The 22,401-nt window shown below is 44.2% G+C and overlaps 1 protein-coding gene across 3 annotated transcripts in view; it reads right to left on the reverse strand.

Moving 5' to 3' along the window:
* The window catches only part of PDLIM3 (PDZ and LIM domain 3), a 32,465-nt gene extending 21,200 nt beyond the window's left edge, over window positions 1–11,265 (reverse strand). For all 3 annotated transcript variants that reach the window (XM_003933829.2, XM_003933828.2, XM_003933827.3), the window contains exons 1-3: window positions 11,089–11,265; window positions 1,675–1,826; window positions 44–128 (exon numbers count right to left, since the gene is read on the reverse strand). In XM_003933829.2, coding sequence (XP_003933878.1) covers window positions 44–128; window positions 1,675–1,826; window positions 11,089–11,181 — 330 coding nt within the window. In that variant the 5' untranslated portion in view covers window positions 11,182–11,265. The remainder of the gene's footprint in view (window positions 1–43; window positions 129–1,674; window positions 1,827–11,088) is intronic.
* Between the last annotated feature and the right edge of the window lie 11,136 nt (window positions 11,266–22,401).

The raw sequence follows: 22,401 nt of genomic DNA on the forward strand, positions 1-22,401 counted from the left end.
TAAAAGGAAATACAATGCATATCATTTTCTCTAAAATTCATACCTGGGGTTCTGATTCTAAGTTGATTTTGAAAGGATGGGCTTTCCCTTCTTCAGATACTTGTGGAGACCATAAGCGAGTTTCTGCCCTGAAAATAAAATAAAGGTTGTAAGCTTCAAATTCTAAGAGTACTTTCGGTTTTAGAACACTTTAATTTTCCACTATGTTTGTGAAAATACTAGCAACGCTCACTAACTTATGCAAAAACAAATTTTTTTCCTTGTTATTACTTTCCCATATAATTAATCTTACTTTTTTTTTTTTTTTTGAGATGGAGTCTCCTGTTGCCCAGGCTGGAGTGCAGTGGCGCAATCTTGGCTCACTGCAACCTCCTCCTCCCGAGTTCAAGCGATTCTCTTGCTCAGCTTCTCGAGTAGCTTGGATTATAGGCGTCCACCACTATTCCTGGCTAATTTTTGTATTTTTATGAGAGCTGGGGTTTCACCAGTGGCCAGGCTGGTCTTGAACTCCTGACCTCAAGTGATCCACCCACTTTGGCCTCCCAAAGTGCTAGGATTACAGGTGTGAGCCCGCACACCTGGCTGAAGTCTTACATTTTTAATGTCCTTTTGGGGACTCTAGACTAGATAAAAATGACCTGGAGTCCACTGTGCAGTTTCTGGAGGAAGGAGGCCTGCAATGCACGTGGGAAACAGGAGAGGGAGACTCTGCAGGCATGATCTGCAGGTGATCACAAGGCAAGCTCCCTGGACCTACTTCTTTTCAGTCCTACTGAGGCCACTGCAGAAGACAGTGAGTGATCTGCCAGGTGGACTTGCTACCTGCATCAAGGAAATGCGCTTCATCCAACCCTTCTCATGCATCTGCCCGGGACCTTGTGGCTCCTAAGGGACTGTGTGCTTGGCATGAACACAGGTTACGCATAGAGAGTCAAAGAATCTATTTCGCCTCATGAAACAGCAGATTGGTGGATTGACTGATCCTTCTGTACTACAGCAGGGAAAACTGTGAGTACAATAATAACAGCATAAACGCATACTAACAACCACTATGACAAATTATTATTACCATGGTTCAGTTTCGGATCAGGGATCTGATGGCAAGAGACCAGGCTCAATTTCTTAGTTTTTTGGGGGGTGGGGTCAGAAATGTCTCAGCATTTCACATGCCCACGTGCCTATGTACTCTCACACCTGTAACAGTCTTCTGGGCTGAATTCTGTACAAAACAGCCAATGGCAGACAGAATATTAGCAACCAATTTTTAATATAATTACAGTTGGGCAAGCCAAGAGATTCTTTTAGGAGAATCTCTACATTCCATTTCATTCTCTACCACACTGAGAACAGTGATACAGCTAGTTGTGCTGCTGTTCAGTGTTTATGTGGCCAGTGTTCTATTTTCATAGTTAATTTACTGCGTGATCACTGGAAACAATTCTATTAGCCTCTTTTATTATTCTAACATTCCAGAGAATCCTTTTGAGAAATGATTTGTCAACAACTTCTAGACTGACTGACTTTGGTAAAGAACTAAGTAGCTGATATATAAAAAAGCCAGCCAAAATACTAGGTCTATGGCACTCCTTGCTGGAAGGATGAAGCTAATTATAGTTCTGGTTCAGGTTCTCCTGCAAAACAGATCAGATGTAAGCACCATTAATTAAGGAGCACCTGTCAATTTTGAGACACAGCTGGTGAGCTGCTGCTTTAATCCTGTCCTGCGCATCAGCGTGAGTCATGGACTCTGTCCCAAAGCCGTCAATAGCCAGGATGACATCTCCAGGACACAGGTTGGCAGCTGCCGCCTTGCTTCCTGGTGTAATCTGGAAGAAATCATGGCACTATTTAAAAACCAACATCCTGCAATCTCTTGAGTTTTGTGCCTGACATTTGTATTTGAGCCTGGCAACATTTTTAATGTTTCACTGGGCAAAAAAACCCTGCAAATCTAACTTAAGATAACTCTTAGTTGGTCAGTTGAGTTAGGTCTATTTTCTCATCATGTTGAATAATTTTGTTTCTTACCACATTTTATATCGTTGTATCTGTTACTCTCTTTTAATCCAAATGTATAAACTACCTTTGATCCAAATACAGCAATCCCGATTATTTATCATCCTTAAAATTCACTTAAGAGGCATGCAATGGACTGAATGTTTATGTTCCCCCAAAATTCAAATGTTGAAATCCTAACCATAATGTGATGGTATTTGAAGGAGGGACTTTTGGGAAGTAATGAGGTCAGAAGTGAGGAACCCTCATGAATGGGATTAGTGCCCTTATTTAAAAAGGCCTCAGAGAGAGCTCTCAGCTCTCTTTCCTCCAGTAAGAAAGAAGCAATAAGTGAGCTGTCTGCAACCCAGAAGAGGTTCCCCACCAGAACCCAACCATGCTGGTATTCTGACCTTGGAATTCCAGTCTCCAGAAGTATGAGAACTAAATTTCTGTTATTTATAAGCCACCCAGTCTATTTCACTTTGTTTAGAATAATCTATTTAATTGTGGTTTGAAGGAACACACAAGTTCATCTAAATAAATAAAATTGCTAAAATAATAAGTTCTCATGTGTCCTGAATCTTGTCTCATTACTCCAATGTTCACTGAACTCCCTTTATTTCTGTGATAATCTCACTGTAGCTATCACACTGATTTTCCAGTAGGAACAGTTAATAGAAGCTGGGTAAGAAAACTGGGGATTATTACCTCTTAGCCTTTGGGAAGCATTTCATAGCTGTTTTCCATTCAGAAACATTCTCAGACCCAGAACTGTTAGAAGAACAAAAGTTTCCATCCCCAAAGTGACTTGGGGATAAAAATCATCTTAAAGTTTTAATTTTTTCTAGATATGATTTGTTAAAATCAGTATTTTCTATTTTCAAATGTCTAAGACTAGAATAACTTTCTTTGAATTAAAACACAGGCCACGCATGATGGCTTATGCCTATAATCCCAGTGCTTTGGGAGGCTGAGGTGGGAGGATTGTTTGAGGCCAGGAGTTTGAGGCCAGCCTGGGCAAAATAGCAAAACCCTGCCTCTACAAAAAATATTTTTTTAAAAAGCTAGGCATAGTGGTGCACACCTGTAGTCCCAGCTGCTCAGGAGACTGAGGTGGGAGGGCTGCTTGAGCCCAGGAGTTTGAGACTGCCATGAGCTGTGACTGCCCCACTGCACTCCAGCCTGGGCAACAGAGGTAGACCTCCTCCCCTCACCAAAACAAACCAACAAAAAACCCGAAAAACACACAGAAAGTGTATCTCAATGTATTTGCTTTTAGAGCGTTGACTTAGTTTTTCCAATATACCTAAATAGATTAAAGTTACGTAATACTCAATTTGATTTAGAAACATCTAACTTTTTTTTTTTTTTTAAGCTCTGGTTAGGATGAGTGTGAGGTAGGATAAGTGGAAGTTTGTTTCTGTAGTGTCTATACTAATTTTAAACAGACATCTGAACAGTAGCTTTTCAATGTCTACGTTCATTATCTAAGTCCAATAGCTATTGATATCTAGAGCCATGCCCTGATATTGGACTTAGATAATGAATAGCTCTTGGATATCCAAGTTGAATATCTTAGATACTGAATATTATTAAAATGGACTAATAATATTAATATTAAATAATATCATACTTACACAAAATGTTGCATTTGCAAAGCTCCTTCTTACACCTTTGACCATTACAGCTCTCTAAGACAGGCTGGACAAGGAAAACTGGCTCTGGCTTTCAGAGAAGAGGTGTCTACGTAACCTGCAGCTTCCTGCTGAGCTGAAAGCAGCCGTACAGCTATGCTACCAGCTCTTTCAGGAGTCAGCTAGGACAGGTGGTTCACAGTGATGGCCAGAACCCACTTCTCATTTTGTATTCAGCCTGGTTATTGCTGTTCTGAGACCTCTAAGGAGGGAGTTGATGAAAAAAAGGAAGTAGAGAGATGGATGAGAGAGGAGAAAACGTGATGCCTTTACTTCTTCCTTGTTTTCAAGTTCAGATAGGCCAGTGATCCGAAGATGACTGCTACATTGGCCTGAGTTTAGTAAGCTAAATGGTCTATTTCATCATGAAAAATCTATTATTTCCCTGCATTACTTTATATTTTACTTTATTGCATAATTATAGTCTTTCCTTATTATTACTTTGCATTAGAATGCAGTTTATTACTGTTCTCCCAAATCAGGAGATGAGAGAGCTAAAATGAGGCATAGAGTTTTTCAGTGGATTATTTATTATTTAGGTTCACTAGGGTCTCAAACATCAAAAGTACCAGAGAGATCACTGGGCACAGTAACTGCAGGGGATCACTTAGCAGCATGTTTCCAAACTTGTGTGATTCTAAGAATCACCTGGGGTCCGTACTGAAGCTAAGGCTGCAGGTCTACCTCAGCTGCTCCGAATCAAGAACAGACTCTCTAGCGGAGGAGCCGGGAAATTTGTGTTTTTAACAAGCCTCTCAGATGATTCCTGTTATTCTTATTTATCAACCTAGATTACTTGGATCTCTTGGGAAAAAAAGCTAACTGAAAACACAGATAAAGCATCTCTAATGTCCTATTTATGTGGAGACATAAGGCAAGTCCAAGATATGGTCCTGATAGGATGTTTATGTTAATAAAAATGATTGAAATAATTACGGAGCAAGACAAGTACGTTCTGAAGCTCTGCACTGCAGGCATGGATGGAAATAATGAGAAACCCCATTGTTCATCACGTTCCACCCCCTAGCAAATAAATTCCGCGTGCCTCGGCGTCTCCAGCCCTGCAGCACCTGGCCGCCAAAGAGGGTTCTAGAGCCGCACTCCGCACCAGTTACGGCGGAATCTCGGCAGGCACCTAGGCATGGGTATGTTCAAAAGTCATACTGTTGCTGGGTTTTGGGGTGCAGGGGAGCGCTCAACTAGCTCCCTGGTGGGTTCCAGGCTCTTGGTCCCTCACTCACCCAAGAATGGGAGAGGGGACCATGCTGGGTGCGGTGCGTTTGCAAGTAAATATCGGACCCCAGAGAGTTTTTGCAGAAAGTGACTTATTTAGGCAGAGAGAAAGAGAAAAAAGGAGAAATGGGGAGAGAGAGGCAGCTAGCTCTCACACCGAGTGGGGAGAAAGAAAGGCCGCTCTCACACTGAGTGAGAAGGGTTCCCAGAGTGGGGAAATCAGGGAAGGAAAGCTCCTCTCACACTGAGAGAGGGAATCCAGAAAGATGGAATCCAGGAGAGAGAAAGCAGCTTCCACGAAGCTAGTGGAAGGGGACCCAAGTATGGAATCCCAGAAAGGAAAGGAGCCTCCACACTGAGTGGAAGGGGACCCCAGAGGGGGAAATCCACCTGGAGGTGGGGGACAGGGACTTTTATCCTGGGAGGAATTCCCTCCTCCTCCAAGCCCTTTGAGCTATGAAAGGAGTTCCTTTAAGCTTCTGCTGGAGTGATTGACCTTACTTTCCCGTGCCCACGAAAATTTAAACAAACACTTCTAACCCCGGGACGGAGAGGGGAGGAAGAAGGCACGTTGCTGTTACGTTCTTGCCCTTGAAACTGCGCGCCCTGTGGACCCGGGAAGATAATACATTCCCTCAACACAGGTGGCTTTAATATGCTGCCAGGGCTGAGAACCATCACTGTATTGAGAACTATTATCTCACTTAATTCTTAAGACAATCTTACAAAGCAGTTATCTCTTTCAAAATGAGAAAATGGATGCTCAGAAAGTATAAGAAACTTGGCTAGGGTCCCACATCCTGGGAATACCTGAAATTCCCACCTGGTTCTGCCTCGCTCTACAGCTGAGAATCTTCCATCATCTGGCATCACCTCTCCTGAGGGTCGCCTTTCCTTCAACACCTCCTAGCTCTTTGGCTATGCTTTTCTTGTGGAATTCTGGACAGATTGTGTGATGGCAGTTTATATACATCTTCCTTCTCTTCTGCTGATATATAAGCTTCTCAGGGGTTAGAAGCCCATCTAAGCCACAGTTACAACCCCACAGTGCCTTTTACATACGAGACATTCTGCGCATAATAGATATTTGTGGCACATATGAGTTACAAACACATAGAGCAGTGCTTCCATGCAGTCATGGTCTTTCTAGAACAAACTGAATAGGTTTTTATTTATATCAACCTTTCCACTACATTTGTTTTGCCCTGAAAAACAGTTGCATTTGATGGCAAACAGTCCTTTCTAAAAGTTTAAATTTCAAATATAGTTTATATGAAATGAAATCTCAAATGTAAAGTCATATGCTTTTCTATCTTAAAGCCTGCAAAAATTAGAAACATGCTAGCATTTTCTATATTGGTACCCAAGTTCATATAGCATTCTCAGTTTTAAGAATCTTGATCTTGGGTGCGCTCTGGATAGGAAGGGAAGAGGGAGGAGTGAAGGGGGAAAGAGAAATTTAGTGAGAAACGACACACTGGCAGCAGACGTAGATGACCATTTTCTATCAAGCACACAAAAGCAGCTTGCACTGTGCTCTGGTCCCCCCTTATTTATGGTTTCGTTTTCTGCAGTTTCAGTTGTCCGAGGTCAGCTGCAGCCTGCAAATAGTAGTGGGAATATTTGAGAAATAAAGAATTCCTAAGTGTTACGTTGCACGCTGTGCTGAGCAGCGTGATGAAGTCTACTCTGTCCTGCCTGGCCATGAATTGTCCCTTTGTCCAGCGTGTCCACATTGTCTACGCTGTACTCTTCACCTGCCAATCACTTTGTAGTCTGGGTTATCAGACCAGCTGTCACAGTATTGCAGTGACTGCTCTCAAGCCACCGTTATTTTACTTGCTAATGACCCCAAAGCGGAAGAGTGCTGTGCCCAAGTTATAAATTAAGCTTGATCACAGGTACGCATGCATAGGAAAAAGCATATATATAGGGTTTGGTACTAATCTAGGTTTCAGGCAACCACTGGGGGGTCTTGGAATGTGTCCCCTGTGGATAAGAGGAAATTACCATATTTCATATTGGAATCTTGTCAAAGCAAATGATATGAAACTTGTCTGTGGGAGAGTAGATATAGCTTTTGGATGGTCCAAAAACCTAGAGAGACTCTTTAGAAGCTTCTTGTAAAAAGAGAGAGAGAGGGAGGGAGGGAGGGGATGCTCACTTAAAGAAGTGAACCTTGAAATTCTTCTGGGAAATGCTTAGTCCAGTTATATATGGTGTTTGAAATAACAACTCCCTCCCCTAAACTGAACATCCACAACTTAAATTTCGTATTGCACAAGGTCTATCACAGTTATTGGCTAGAAACTGCTTTCCTAAAAATTGTGTTCATCACAACCGGTGCTAAATTTTTTTGAGACTGTCTGCTGTTTGATTTACCTTACTTTTGATTTTTTTATGATACAAAGATTCATCTGGCTGATTATTTGGATTGTAAACAATTACGGGGGTGAGGACCCTGTGTACTAATTTTGTGAATGTAATTTCAATTGATGGAGACAGTTGTTTGTCGCTCTCCTACAAACTCCGGTTGGAGCCCCACTGTCGAGGAGTATTGCTGTGGTCTGTATTTGTACAGTGTGAGGCGGAGAGTGAAGGGTATGCTTGTAGGAGGGTGAAAATTGATTTAATGGGGGACTTGATTAAACGCATCTCATTTATGGGACTTTTTGTGGCTTTAAGTGTAGACACTGGTATTTTAATTCTTTGTACGTTAACAACTTATTTAAAAATGACAAATCGGCCGGGTGTGGTGGCTCACATCTGTAATCCCAACATTTTGGGAGGTTGAGGCGGGTGGATCATCTGAGGTCAGGAGTTTGAGAACAGCCTGGCCAACATGGTGAAATCCCATTTCTACTAAAAAAAAAATACAAAAATGAGCTGGATGTGGTGGCAGGCATAGTATTCCCAGCTGCTTGAAAGGCTCAAGGCAGGAGAACTGCTTGAATCCAGGAGGTGGAGGTTGTAGTGAGATGAGATCGCGCCGCTGTACTCCAGCCTGGGTGACAGAGTGAGACTCTGCCTCAAGAAAACAAAACAAAACAAAACAAAAAAACAGAAAAAACCAACCAACCAAAACGATAAATCAACTAACAATAAAACAATTCTCACTTAACTTTTTGTGAAATATTTTTGAGAACATATTCTGTGCCTATTTATAATAATGTTATGTAAAAAGTGAACAATCTAGTCAATCATTCACAGTGTGTCTATATTTAGTCTACAACACATAAGATCTACTAGATACTGTGTGAAGCACTGAATGGCCCCCAAATCACAAAGTTCCTGCCTTTGGGGAACATGCAGTCTGGTTGATACAGACATAGTGAAACGTCTGGTACAGGTGTGACATAAGGAGAGGTTATAGAGGCTGAAGGCTACAGTAATCAAATGGATGCGTTTGTTACTGAAAGAAGGCTTGGGAGAGGCATTTGAATGGGTTTCCACAGGCACAGAGGACAGTGGCGTGGTGTGGGGGAAAGAAACCTGGGGAAAAATAGTATCGGGAGCAAAGACGTGTTGGGGAGTAGTCCAGAACGCTTTACGTGTGGAGGAAGGGGAAGAAAGGGAGAGGAAAAGAAGGGAGAAGAAAGAAATGAAGTCAGAAACTCAACTTGGGATAGCAGATGGTGAAAAGTCATGAATGATGTGCTAAAGCCATGCATTTTACACTCTGCGAACCAGTGATGCCACTGAAGGATTTTTAAGAAGGACAGAGAAAGGAGCAGCTTGACATTTTGCAGAGATGGTAAGAATATGCTGTGTGAATTGGAGGAGGGACCAAAGGTCTAGGTGCGGGGCTAGGAAATCTTGAGGAGAGACAGTGGTTGACAAAATGGTAAGTGACAGATCTTGAAGACGGAATCAATAAGGCCAGTGAGGAATAGGATGGTCCAAAACATCTTTTTAGAAATGTCAGAACAAGTGTCCATTTTCATGTGTGGGCTTCAGAATGCAGGCTTTGGAGGCAGGCAGACAGCATCAGAGCCTGCCCGACTGCTTGTGATCACTGGCGGGTTAATGAACCTTTTGAAGCCTCATTCTCCTCGTCTGGAAAAGGGATGTCACTACTGCCACCCTCCTAAGAGTATTGTGAGATTTCAGTGAGTTTGTGCATATAAAAGGCTCCCATCAATGACAAGCAAATAGTACAATAACACACAGCCTCACACACTACCTTCCAAAATGCTGTCAAAATGTTAACAGTGGTACAATAATTCGCCATTCAACAATACTGATGGTTATTTTTCTGTAATACTTTTCTGTAATACTTTTATTTTTCTAAATGATTTTTGGCATTTTTATCATTTCAGTGAAAATATTCTTAATTAGGTGTTCACTAAAGCATAAAAGTTCTTATTGAATAAATAAAGAAATATTCTCTCAATAAGCATCTACTATCTACCTGGCTTTGGGGATGCTTGGGTTGCAAAAATTTGGTTTTACCTGCTGTCCTAGAATTAAATTATGAAGAGAAAAGGCATGATCAGGTGAAATAATCGTATTTGGTCATAAACCATTATTGAACCAAATGTCAAAATGAGTGACACAAATTAGTTATGAGTTAAAAGTTCCAGACAGAATTGATTTTCCTCATAATAACTGTCATTATATCAAATATATTTACCAATAGCTTACTGTAGTCCAACTCCAGAATGTAAGTACTACTTTCAACATTTATAATGTCAGCAACTCAAAATTTCAAGCATACGATTAATTATATTGTGTTATATTGTAATAGCAAACTGTTTTGTTTATAAATACCTTAAAAGATTTTTGCAACAAAATTATTTTGTTAGAATTTAACGTAAATGATTTACTCCGTGTTATAATTCAAAAGCTTATTCAATTTAAATAAAAACTATACTCCAGAAACTAAAAATATTTCTTAGCAGATATAATGGAAATTGTTTTCTTTGGTAAATGTATAATAGAAATTGGCCCAGGTCACTGAAGCATTTTCTGCTGAACTTACTTAGGAACGGTTTTGGGGGTATGTTGAACAGTTTTCATGTTTCATATAAAAACACATGTCAGATGTGTTTATGTTTTTGAAAAATGTAAAACAAGGCTTGAAACGTTCCATTGTAGGCGTCTGTATGATACGTGTTTTAACATATTTTTAAAAGGATGTTGGTACCCAAATCTCATAGACATATATAAATAAAACAGAATTTTAAAAAGTATTAAGTTGTTCAAAATTTGTGTGAGCAGATCAGATTATAAGGTATACATTTATAAAATATGACATGAGAAGAATACAAGAAAACAAAGTATAATATTCAGAAACAAACATTCTGAAAGTTTATACCTCTAGGTATTAAATGCTTCATGTGTGATAACTGAAATAATACATTAATTTTCCATGAAGAAAAACATTTGTGTTAGAGAAAAATCAACTAGACCAAATGATGCTTTCAAATTAATTTTACGGCAGGAGAGAAACCCTGGAGTTTCATTTTTACCTTGTTTTCTCATTAGACAATAGAGAACAATGAGTAAAACTTGACCTTGATACTAAAGCATTATTTTCCGTTTTTAGGCTGAGTGGTTTACTTTGCATGGGGTAAACGAAACTGCCCGCCACGTTTTCTCCGTAGGTGGAGTTAGAGGTGATGATTCCTGAGCCAAGCTCCCAGCTTTGGAAAACATGTGTTCAAAATGCCTGGAAACTCAGGAGTCCATATTCGGAACGTTTCCCCTGCCGGGGCTGCAGCGAGCGGCTCCAGTGCGGCTAACGCAGGTCGTGGCCCGCAAGCAGCGCGCTGCTGAAGCGGAACCGGACTAGAACACGCTCAGACACGCGCCAGCTCCAGGGAACGCGGGCGGCGCCAGTGAGCGTGTCTCCCACCCGGGACCCGGGGTTCTCCACGGAAGGGAGGTGGGGTGTGGACGGCATTGGGGGGGGTCCTGGAGCCCGGCAGCCCCGCCTTCCCCGAGCCCAGGGGCTCTCCTCGGAAAGTCGGACCCAGACGGGACACCTTTGCAGCTGACTTGGTCAAAGCCCGGAGCCGCTCCGCAGCCGCTCGACGGAGCTGCGCGCCCAAGCCCGGGACCCAGCAGCGCCCCGACCGCCCTCGGCCCTGGGGCGCCCCCCGCGTCTCCCCGGACGCCGGAGACCCCAGCTCCAGGCGGAAGCGAGGATGCCGGCACCTACCCTGGTGATGACCAGAGGCTGGTTGAAGTCGATGCCCCCGGAGAGCCGGAAGCCCCAGGGCGCAGGGCCCGGGAGGACCACCGTCTGGGGCATGCTGCCTTCCTCCCGCCCGACTTCGGGCCCCGAGTGTCCCCGAGCGGGCAGCCGCTCTGCGCCGGCAGCGTCCTGGCCCGGACCCGGGCTGGGGCGCTTTATCCCCGCTGGGGGTGACGTCAGCGCCCCGTGGTCCTCCCCGCCCCACCCCCCCTCCCGCGCGGAGAGCTCCAACTTTGGAAGCGAGGGCCGCGCCAGCCCTGCGGGAGCCGCAGCCGGGCCGGCTGGGGGCGACCTCCGGGCTTCGGGTTGCGGCGCCCCTGGCTCTCTCGAAGTCACACCTGTCCGCCTGTTTATCTTCTGCTTGGAGCGCAGCGGCGCGCTTTGTTGGAAGGGAAAGCAGTCAGACCACGGCCTCCGTGCTTTCCGTTAAAACGAGCGTCATCATTACAATTATTTAGCAATTTCCAGTGCATTAATATTTACTTACTACCTCTGAGGGTTTGGCCAAATTACTTAACGTCCTTTAAAATTTTTATTGAATTTAATTTATTTTTCTTAGAGATCGGGTCTCCGCTTTGTTGCCCAGGCTAGTCTTGAACTCCTGGGTTCCAGCAATCCTCCCACCTCGGCCTCCCAAAGTGCAGGAGAGTCTGACCGGGATCCTCTGGTAGTCTCCCTGTGGACTCAAGTATTTCTGGTGTTAATGTGTTAGGATGTTCTGATTCCCAAAGGAAGGGGGAAGGATGAGGGAAGAGAAATAAATGCTTTAAAAACTCAAGAATAAGGGTCTTGAACTTAATGCCCCATGTAATAGGGTCGTATCCGTCAGGGAGGACAGAGCGGCAGCGGAGTTTGAAGAGGGCAGTCTGTTGGGAAGCGGTTTTAGGACTGATAGAGAAAAGGAGAAGGAGACACAGAAAGCTGTAAGCAAAGAGAACCAGCCTGGGCGAGTGTAAATCCCAAAGGCAGCATGGGCATTCCTTTGCCCACTGTGGTGGATTACATAGCAGTTCCAGGGGATAAGCGTTTTCCAGTTCTAGATATTCCCCAGGGCCCCATCTACGCTGGACCATCAGGGAGCTGAGCATCATGTGTTCCTGTTGGTTTTGCCTCTTTGGGCTGGCTGTGTCACTGCAGAGCGCATTTCTTCTATCAGTCGCTGGCTCTTTCTGCGTGGTACAGACATACACATGCACACACACACACAGGTCCATTCAGAAAAAAAATCGGACAACTCATTTGGTGTCACGTAATTATAATAATTGTTTTTACCTGACTTCACGAGCTGGCTTATTTAAACAGCTGATTTTTTTTCTTTGCCTTTTCACTGGTCATTTTGGCATTTAGATGTAGCCAGCATCTATACAATATCCATATAATGTCCAACGTGTCCGTTTTTTTTTGGAGACAGGATCTCAATTTGTCACCCAGGCTTGATGAGTTCTTGAGGCTTTGCAGAGAGTGTGGAAAGCAGGGACATGAAATGGGCAGTTTTTCTACATCCTACTCTTCGCTGAGACCAGCAGGAACGTGCTCAGAAGTGCCTGTCAAGGTGGAGGTGAGAATAGCTGGGAAGGGAGTATTCTGAGGGAGGGGCACTGGCCCCATCCTAAGTGGTCCTAGAAAATCCTGCTTTTGGTTTGGGTCCTGTTCTAAGAAGAGGTTCTTTTTGCATTACTCTTTCATTTGTTTTTTTCTTTTTCTTCTTCCCCTTCTAAAGGAAACAGGGGCACAGTGGAGAGTGTTAACGGGAATTAAGTAATCAACTGTCCTTGGGGATGTGTCAAGGAAAGTTTCCAGAGGAAGGAATACCAGAGTTAGACCTTGAAGGGTAAGAGAGTTTTCCACGTGGCTGGAATTGGGACACAGGAAAGAGGACATTCAAGGCAGAATAACTGTATAGGATGTGCAGTTACAGTGAGGCAAGAATCAGATGACCCATTAGGAAATAGCAAGTCATGTGGTATGATAGAGCTGAGCCTATTGGATAGAGGGGGGACAAGGGTCACAGTCGCCTGTGGCCATGTCAGTAGAGAGGATTTCATATATTACACTAAGGTTTTGATGATTGGGAGCCTTTGAAGGGTTGTAAGCGACATGAATAATAATCAAATTTGCGTTTACAAGCATCGTTCTGGAAGGTAGGAGGCTGAATCACAATTGAAGGAGATGATGCAGGCATCCCATGAACACTCACTGCAACAATTCAGTGTAGGGTTTTGATTGGGGCAGTGATGACGGAGTAGAGTTGGCAGATATGGGAATCACTTAGAGGATAATTGGCACAATCTGGGGACAAATCTCACTTGGGGGATAGGGAGTGGTCGCGAGATTTAGATGGCTCCCAGACTTCTGTGTCGTGTTTTACATGAATGGTGGAATTACGACCAAGGAGAAAATGTGTAAGAAATATGACAAGCTATTATTGTTTTAATTAGGGAGTGGTGGGTTAGAGAACCATTTTGGCTGTGCTGATTTTGAGGCCTGTAGAATGAATATCTGTGCCATATAGTGTACTGGTTAAAATACTAAGATTTGGAGCCAGACTGCCTGGCTGATGTTCTAGAACCATTGTATTTGCCATGTGATCTTAAGGCAAGTTATTTACCGTCTTCATTAAAATGGTGATAATGATAGTATTTGCCTCTCAGAGTTACTGTACAGTTTACCTGAGTTAATAAGATACCTGAGGTGTGCCTGGCACATGCTTTGTGCATATAATCATCTGCTATTATCATTACAAGCAATTGGAGATATAAATCTAGGGACCTGGGCTTGAGATGAAGATTTTGGAATTATAGTAGAATCTGGCTATAGTTTGACATTTTTTAAGAAGTGGTTGCAAATCCTTTGACATTCTTCAAGAAGTGGAGGATATGTCTTCTCTCCTTGAACTTGCATAGATGTAGGACTCTCTTATTACTAATGAAATGAGGTGAGACTTCTGAGGCTAGGTTAGAAAAAGTGATGTAGCTGCTGCCTTGCTGATTGTAACACTCGTGTCTGATGCCTGTGTTGCATGTAAGAGCTCCGAGGTGCCATACTGTGGGGAAGCCCAGGTTGCATGAGGAGGTCACATATTATTGGTTACTTCAGACCAGCCACCAGACATGTGAGAAAAGATTCCTCTTTCCAGTGTTACTTAGCCAGTTCAGGATACTATGGTGAAATACCATAGATTGGATGGCTTAAACAAAAAGCTTTCATTTCTCACAGTTCTGGAGTCTTCGAGGTCCAAGCAAGGTGCTGGTAGATTCAGTGCCGGGTGAGGACCCTCTCCCTCATTTGCAGATGGCCACCTTCTTGCTGTGTCCTTGTGAGGAAGCTCTATTTAATTTCTTCTTTTAGGGACACAAATCTCATCATGGGAAGCTTCACCTTCGTGACCTTATCTAAACCTAGTTACATCCCAAAGGCCTCACCTCCTAAAACCATCATGGTGGGGATTAGGGTTTCAACATACACATTTTGTGGTGGAGGACACAAACATTCAGTTCATAACAGTCTCCAGCCCTTGCGTTCCTCAGTCTCTGAGTCCTCTCATCTCAGGCTCCAGACATGGTGGGATAGAGAGGAGTTATTCTCACTGTATCCTTTCTGATTTGCTGGCCCATATCATCTGTGAGCATAATAAAATTGTTGTTTTTCAGCTTCTAAATTTGAGGATCATTTGTTACACAGCAATAGTGACAGACACCAGATGAAATTGCCCAAGGAGAATAGCTATGCAAAGGGAGAAGACAGACATTCAGTGATTGAAACTCGAGGGACAGCAGCATTTAAGGGGCAGAGAATAAAGGGACCAGAGAAGATGATTTTTGTCTTGTAAAAAGTTTAAAGAAAACCGTGAAAGTGAAGGCATGGAAGACAGATGAGGAGAGAAATTCAAAGAGTGAAGGCACATACCACAAAGAGGTGGAGGTAAAGCTGTAATGATAGGTGCTTGTTAGATTTGCTCATTCTCAAGTTACTGAAATCTTAGGGCAGAATCAGCAGAATGATGAGGGCAAGGCCGCCTGCTGTGATCTGAAGGTAATGGGTAGAGATGAGAATATGGAAAACATTTCCAACGAATTTGTTCATAAAAGGGAAGGAGAGACCCAGCACGGTCAGCTGAGGCAGTGCAGATCAGGAGAAATGACTTTAAAAAAATTAGGATTAGAAGGTTTGCTGAAGTCAGAGAAGATGCTGAGAAAACAGAGAGGGTGGGTAGGGTTGGAGCAAGGGCTGGGCTTTGAGCGGTGGAAGTGAAGCTCTTCGGGATGACAGACCCCTTCTCTTCTGCGAATGTTTGGAGTTCCCATAAATTGAGGTGTGTTGGCCGTACAAAAACAAATGGTCTAGTCCTGTGTTCATTCATCATCTCCCTGCCTGCTTCCGGCCCTTGGGGACCTCACCTCTTGATGGCGGCAAGTGTTCTGAGATTGCTTCCTTGCCAACAGTCTTTCTGGTGCATTCTGCCTCGCAGACTTACTCCAGATGGGGACACTGTCACTCTTTGGGTCGGGGACCTACGCTAGTGCTTCATTGGCCTGGGATAGAGCAAAACTCTGCTACTGAAGGGCTTGGAAGGGCTTTCATCACCCGTGACACCTGCCGTGGGTGCCGTTCAGGTTCGTCCTCACATCACACAACAGTCATGGCAGAGGCCGGCTGGGGGCTCTGGTTCCTCTTCCCGACTTTTTGATATTTTGACATTTTAAAACTTTCTTTTTTTCTTCCTTCCTCCTTTCCCCTCCCTGCCTCTTTTCCTTTCTTCCTGTCTTTAAGGGAAGAGTATATATCTGTTTACACCTTGGGTTCCCTTAGCCAGCTCAATGTTCTGTGCATTGAAAGAGCATCGGTGGTTATTAGAAATGCAAATTCCTGGGCTCCACGCTCAAGAGATTTGAATTCAGTTGCTGAGGCCAAAATCCACTGTGGGTGGTCTGTGGACCACACCTGAAGAAACAGTAATTCCAGTCAACACATAGGATTAGACTTTCTTATGCTGTGTCTTTATATGTGCTGCTCTTCCTTTCTGGAATGTTCTCCTGTCTCTGTCACATCTCACCCTCTTTCCCCACTTCCTGGGAAGACTGACCATCTGTAGCTACATCAGACTTTCTCTTGCTTAGTTGTTATATCTAGGCAACATAGCACTAAAGTCTGAACTTGGCCATTGTCCAATTTAGCCAGTCGCTTAGCAGTGAGAGGCGCTGAGCTTAAACAAAAGAACGAGGCATGAATGTGGGTTTGGGAAGCGCACACTCTTGCAAACATGCCTTTTTCACAAGGGCTATTTTTTTTTTTTTAATTCCCGATCAGACACTAGGCTCCTCCAGGGCAGCGGCTGCATGTTCTTTGGAACCAGCCACAACTGCCATCCCAGAGCTGGGCACCAAGGAGGTGGTTACTGGCTCCTGATTGTGAGAAACAGGTTTGCTTCTGAGATTTGTTGGACAGGGGAAGCTGACTCTTCCTTCTATATGTTCCTTCAACAATAGTCCTACCAGGAAGCACCTTCTGGCCAGTGGCCATGTTGTGCAGTGTGAGCAGTTTCATCTCCCTCAGCTTCACCTTGCTATTGATGTACTTGCGTATACTTGCTGGTCTGGTTGTGCAGATCAGAGGGCCAGGCAGCCAGCCGGCCAGTGCCCCCAAATATTCCACACATTGTGTATGACTTTCCCTTTGGGAAGATCCCATGCAATTTTGATGCTTTGGAGGACCTGGCCCTCATGAAATCTCTTCTGGGGAATTGGCTACACTGAATTCCATGCTTTGTGTCTGCCCTCGGTGCTGGCCGGAGCCGATATTGTTTCACTCCCACGTCGTCACACTCCTTGGGCTGATGTGATGGTTCAGCTCGAGTTCATTTGGTATTCCCCTCTGAAATCTCACTGAGTTTTCCCAATGTTTGTTTTGAATTAACTAGCAACAATTGAGGGAATCATTAGTATGCTGGAAACGTGAACTGAGACATTGTGGGCGAGCAGCAAACTAGGGCCTCCTTTGGGCATCAGCTTCTGTTGCCGTGTGGCTGCCATTCCAGTACGAGTGCTTTTGCTGGGTTGTAAAGAAAGAAGGTACGTGTGTGTGTGTGTGTGTGTGTGTGTGTGTGAGAGAGAGAGAGAGAGAGTGAGTGAGAGTGAGAGTGTGTGTGTGTTAGGGTGGGGGAATTTTCATGTCTTCCCATCCGAGCAGCTTGCCCCTGCATTTCCATCCTGACTGGATTGCCTTCCAGTGGGATTTCAAGTTGAGTGAGGGCGCATTGCTTCTTAGCACACCTTTCCTTGTGGATCCATCATCTGGTTCTGGTTCTGTGAAAGTGAATTTGATGAGAAGAGCCGCTGTGAAGTGTCAGGCTTTGTGCCAGGCATTTGAGATGCTAGTTACTTCTCATTCTTAAGACAGTCTTGTAAAACACATGTGATTATCCCAGGACACAGAGAGGGAGAAGATAAGGGCTTCCTGGAGAGCGGCAGGGCAGGACTCAAACCTGAGGCTGCACCTTTTCGCCACTTCCCAGTTCTTTGACTGCTTCTTGTTGCCTCTTAAGAATGCACGTTTGCCAAGGTTTGCAGACCCTACAGCCTCTCACAACCTCTGTTCAATATTCGTGCAATGGGTTAAGCTCCTGAAAAGCCAGCAGCTCTATTTAGACTGAACTCCCATTCTTCCTGGGGACTAAGGTGACGTCACGCAGTGCTGTGGAAGACGTGGCTGAAATTTGGAGTCCGTTTCCCTCATCACAGCCTGATGGTGGTGTTGTCCAGATTCTAGAAATTTCTGCCTAGATGTGCCTCGGAAGATCAGAAAGACCTGGTGTTTCATCAGTGGTATTTCACTTGCTGGGGTAGCTGGCCTCAGCTTCTCTCTGGATGCACCTGCACGTGTTTTTCATGGCACTGGAGAACAATCAAGCACCAGGATGCGTATTTGTAATAGTAACACATCTGAACCCATTCATCAGTAACAGAGACCATGCGTTTCAGGGCTTTTTAAAAAAAATCTGGAGTCTGTTTATCATTGCTATAAAAACATTTCAAATGAGAATGGAGTGCACGGAGACCCTGGGGAGCAGTACAGGGAGTTCTGGGTTTGGATGGCTGCATGCCTGGCCTTGGTTGAGTCAATCCCAAGGTCTGAAGTGAAGCACTCAGCTAGCGTTTAATCTGTCACAGACGCCTCGGCCTTCTCCCTGAGCTTTCCCACCTGCTCTGCTGCTGGGATCCGTGGCTGTTTCCCAACAAATAAAATGTGTGTGTTCTGTACTAGACATGTCAGTTAAGTTCAGAGAGGACTGGGTTCCATATATAGTCATGTTTGTGGTGTTTTCTTTTTAAAAAAAATCCTTTAACTAGAGATGAAAAATGAGGTTAATAACTAATGACTAAGTACTTTATAGGGTCCACATTGAAATGATATGGAAAATATTGTTCATCTTCTAGGATAATAGGCTCAGACTTCTCTTAAAGAGAAGACAGAAACATTTTAGAGTGGAGGAAAATTATGACTTCCGCCCTGTGTCTTTCCCAGTTTTCTGATGACACTGGGAAGAAATGAACACTTTAGGTTTTAAGTCCCAGCCAGGTGGTTGTGGTTAAGGGGAAGGTCAGGCCAGGCGCTGTGGCTCATGCCTGTAATCCCAGCACTTTGGGAGGCCAAGGTGAGCAGATCAACAGGTCAGGAGTTCAAGACCCGCCTGGCCAACATGGTGAAACCCCTTCTCTACTTAAAAAAAAAAATACAAAAATTAGCTGGACATGGTGGTGGGCACCTGTAGTCCCAATACTTGGGAGGCTGAGGCAGGAGAGTTGCTTGAACCTAGGAGGCAGAGGTTGCAGGGAGCCGAGATCACACCACTGCACTCCAGCCTGGGCGACAGAGCAAGACTTCGACTCAAAAAAAAGAAAAGAAAAGGTCTTCTCTCTACAGGAAAGCCACCTGAAAGGAAAATGCACTTGCTGAAACTTCTCTAGAATAGAGAAATCACTAAGTTGTAGACATAAACTGGATGTTCATGATACAAATTAAAACCAAACTCGGTGAAGGCGCTGGGCCCAGCTATGGTGTGAAGATTATTCATTCCTTGGATCCCGCCTTACCAGAATCTTCTGGATTTTCTCTCTGCATCTCTGGTGCTGCTTATAGTTCCTTGAAAAGGTCCCCCTTCTAATTGCTCGTACATGGCAATGAGTCCCAGACTCACCTCGTGTTTTGGAATATCACTGGGTGGTGTCATTAAAACCCATGGCCTTCTCTACTTAAAAATGAGAAAGCCTGCCTCTCCCAATTAAATCTATGGCTCCTTTTTATTGTTTGCTGGACCTGAGATTCATATACTGCATTGTCTATTCAACTTTTTCTCTCAGAGGAGCTTAGACTCAAGTTGTCCTGAATTCACGTCTTTTGCTTCGTTCTCTTCCTCTCCCGTCTGTTTTGGTGAACAGCACTGCCACAGTTGTCCCTCGAGGCTCAAACCTGAGAGTTAGCCCTCCACACCCCCCTCCAGCACCCCAAGTACATAACGGGGCCGCAAGTCTCTTGGATCACATCGGCACCTTCCTGGCCCTCACGTCCGAGTCCTGCGGATCACATCGGTACATTTCCCTCTCCTTTTCCGGTTCTTGTGGGTCACGTGGATACGTGACCAGCCCTTGTACCCAAACCGTCGTCTCCATGCCTGCTCTTGTAGTTGTTCTCGTGGACTCTGTGAGGTGACCAGAAGCTTCTTCTCACCTCTTTTTCTTGCTTTGGGCTTTACAGTCCACCCTGCATGCTGCTGCCACCATGATCTGAAGGATAAGTGTCACCGAGTACATTCCCCGTTTAAAGTTCCTTGGGGGCTTCCCAGAAGCATTCAGGATAAATATCAGATGCTTAGCTTAGTCCATAGTCCCTGAAGCTCTGCTTCAAACTGGGTCTGTCGCTTCAACTTCCACCAGTCCCTGGACAGATGCCCTTTCTCCAGCTGTCTAAAGCTCTTGTTCACGGAACTCCCCAGATGGCTGTTTTAAGTCCTTGACCGTGATGCCTCTTTGGCCCGGATTCATTCATTCATTCAGTCAGTCAGTCATTCAGTCATGTATTCAACAATTGTTTGTGGAGCTTGTACTCTGTACCAGACACCCTTCTAGTGATTCCTGCTCTCATGAAAGTCACATTCTAGTAGATGAACACCGTAAACAAGCACACAGTGAATCTTAGGTAGTTCTGGAGGTTTTGAAGATGATGAGATCTTCAACCATTATCATTATCATTAACCAGGATAATGAGATCGCCAGTACTGAAAGGTATATGTGATAAAATGAAGGGGGATGTGCATGTCCTCATGTAGAAAAGAAACTAAGGCCTCATGAACTCAAGACAGTGCCCAAAGTTGGGGGGCACCAAGTGGCAGAGACAGTGGGCAAACATAGCAGTGCGGGCCCAGCGTCCACACCTGTTACACACGGCTCTCGCTGTGCGTGTTATCCTTGGATCCAGTCCAATACTTGGCACATGGTAGCCAAGTACACTGAAGGAGGGAAGGATAGAATTTCCACGTGTTCAGGACCATTTAAAGCCATTTCCCACACTTTTATTCACTCACATGGAATTGTGTGTTATAAATTCACCCTACACCATCTATGGCGTTCATCAGGAAAGAAGGGTCTAGTCCCAAAGGCAGGCTGTTGAGTTCAAATGTACCAGTGGATCCAATTTATTCTTGTGAATATAAATGTGGAGTAGACGAATATTTAAAAAAATAAACATGACACCAATCAGTTATTAAAAAATGGCGTATGTGAATCTGCAGGGGCTGCTTTAGACAGCGTTCTGTAGGAAGGTTCTCCTGAGAAGGGCTATTTTTCCAGAGATCTCAGCTGCGAGGGAAGAGCCGGGAGGTGTGAAGAACAGCGGTGTAAAGGTCCCGAGTCGGGAATGCCCTGAATATTTCAGGGGTATTTAGGAGGCTGGTGTGGTTGCAGTTCAGAGACTGAGGGAGAGTGTGGTAGAAAATGAGGAGGGAGAGACCAAATCATGTTGGACCGTGGAGGCCATGGCCAAGAGTCTAATTTTGTACTTAAATGGAGGAATGATGTGATCAGATTTATGTTTCGAAAAGATTGTTCTAAAATAACACGTGTTGGCAGGACGTGGAGAAATTGAAGGACTCATATATTACTGGTAGGGATGTAAAATGGCACAGCCACTGCAGAAAACAGTTTGGCAGTTCCTCAGTAAGTTACCTCACCAACTTACCGTAAGATCCAGCAATTAACTCCTAGGAATATACCCAAGATAATAAAAGCCTAGTGTTCAAACAAAGACTCACACATGAACATTCATAGCAGTACTATTCACAATAGCCAAAAGGGGAAGCAGCATAAATCTCCATCAGTTAATGAATGAGTAAACAGAATGTGGTATATCCAAACACCGGAATGTCATTCAGTCATCGAGAAGAGTGAAACATTTATACACGCCACAGCATGCACGAGCCCTGAAAACATTATACTAAGTGAAATAAGACAGACATGAAAGGCCACAGATGGTATGATTCAACTCATGTGAATATCCAGAATAGGCAAAACCATAGAAATAGAAAACAGATTAGTAGTTTCCAGGGGCTGGAAGGTGTGGGGAATGGGGAGTGACTATTTAATGGGTACAGGTATCCTTCTGGGGTGATAAAAAGGTTCTGGAACTAGGTGGTGGGGTGGTTGTACAAATTGTAAGTTGATTTAATCCACTGAATTATATTCTTTAAAATGGTTCAAGAGGTCAATTTTATGTTTATGCGTATTAGTCAGCTTGGGCTACTGTAACAAAATCTGGCAAACCGAGTGGCTTAAATATCAGCAATCTGTTTTCTCACAGTTCTGGCGGCTGAGGAGTCCAAAGTCAAGGTGCCAGCAGGGATGGGGGCCAGAGAGGCCTCCCCCCATGGGTGGCAGATGGCTGCGTCTCTCTGAGAGCTCATGTGGCCCTTCCTCAATGTGTGTGCGCCCAGGGACAGAGAGCTCTGTGGTGCTGCTGCTTCTAAGGCTGTGAATCCCATCGAACCAGGGATTGTGACCTTGTTGAATCTTAATTATTTTCTTACTCCAAATGCAGGCATAAGTAACAGCTTCAACATATACATTTTTTGGAAAACAGTATGCATTTTATTCCAACAAAATAAGCGATTATTCTGGCTACTGTGTGGGGCATGACCTCAGTGAAAATAGGGAGACTAGTTAAGAGACTAGTTCAGATGGTGGTGGTTTGCACTACATGGGTGACGTTGCAGAGGAGCACTGGTCCTTA

Source organism: Saimiri boliviensis, chromosome 3 (genome assembly GCF_048565385.1).
Source record: "Saimiri boliviensis isolate mSaiBol1 chromosome 3, mSaiBol1.pri, whole genome shotgun sequence".
Classification (NCBI taxonomy): domain Eukaryota; kingdom Metazoa; phylum Chordata; class Mammalia; order Primates; family Cebidae; genus Saimiri; species Saimiri boliviensis.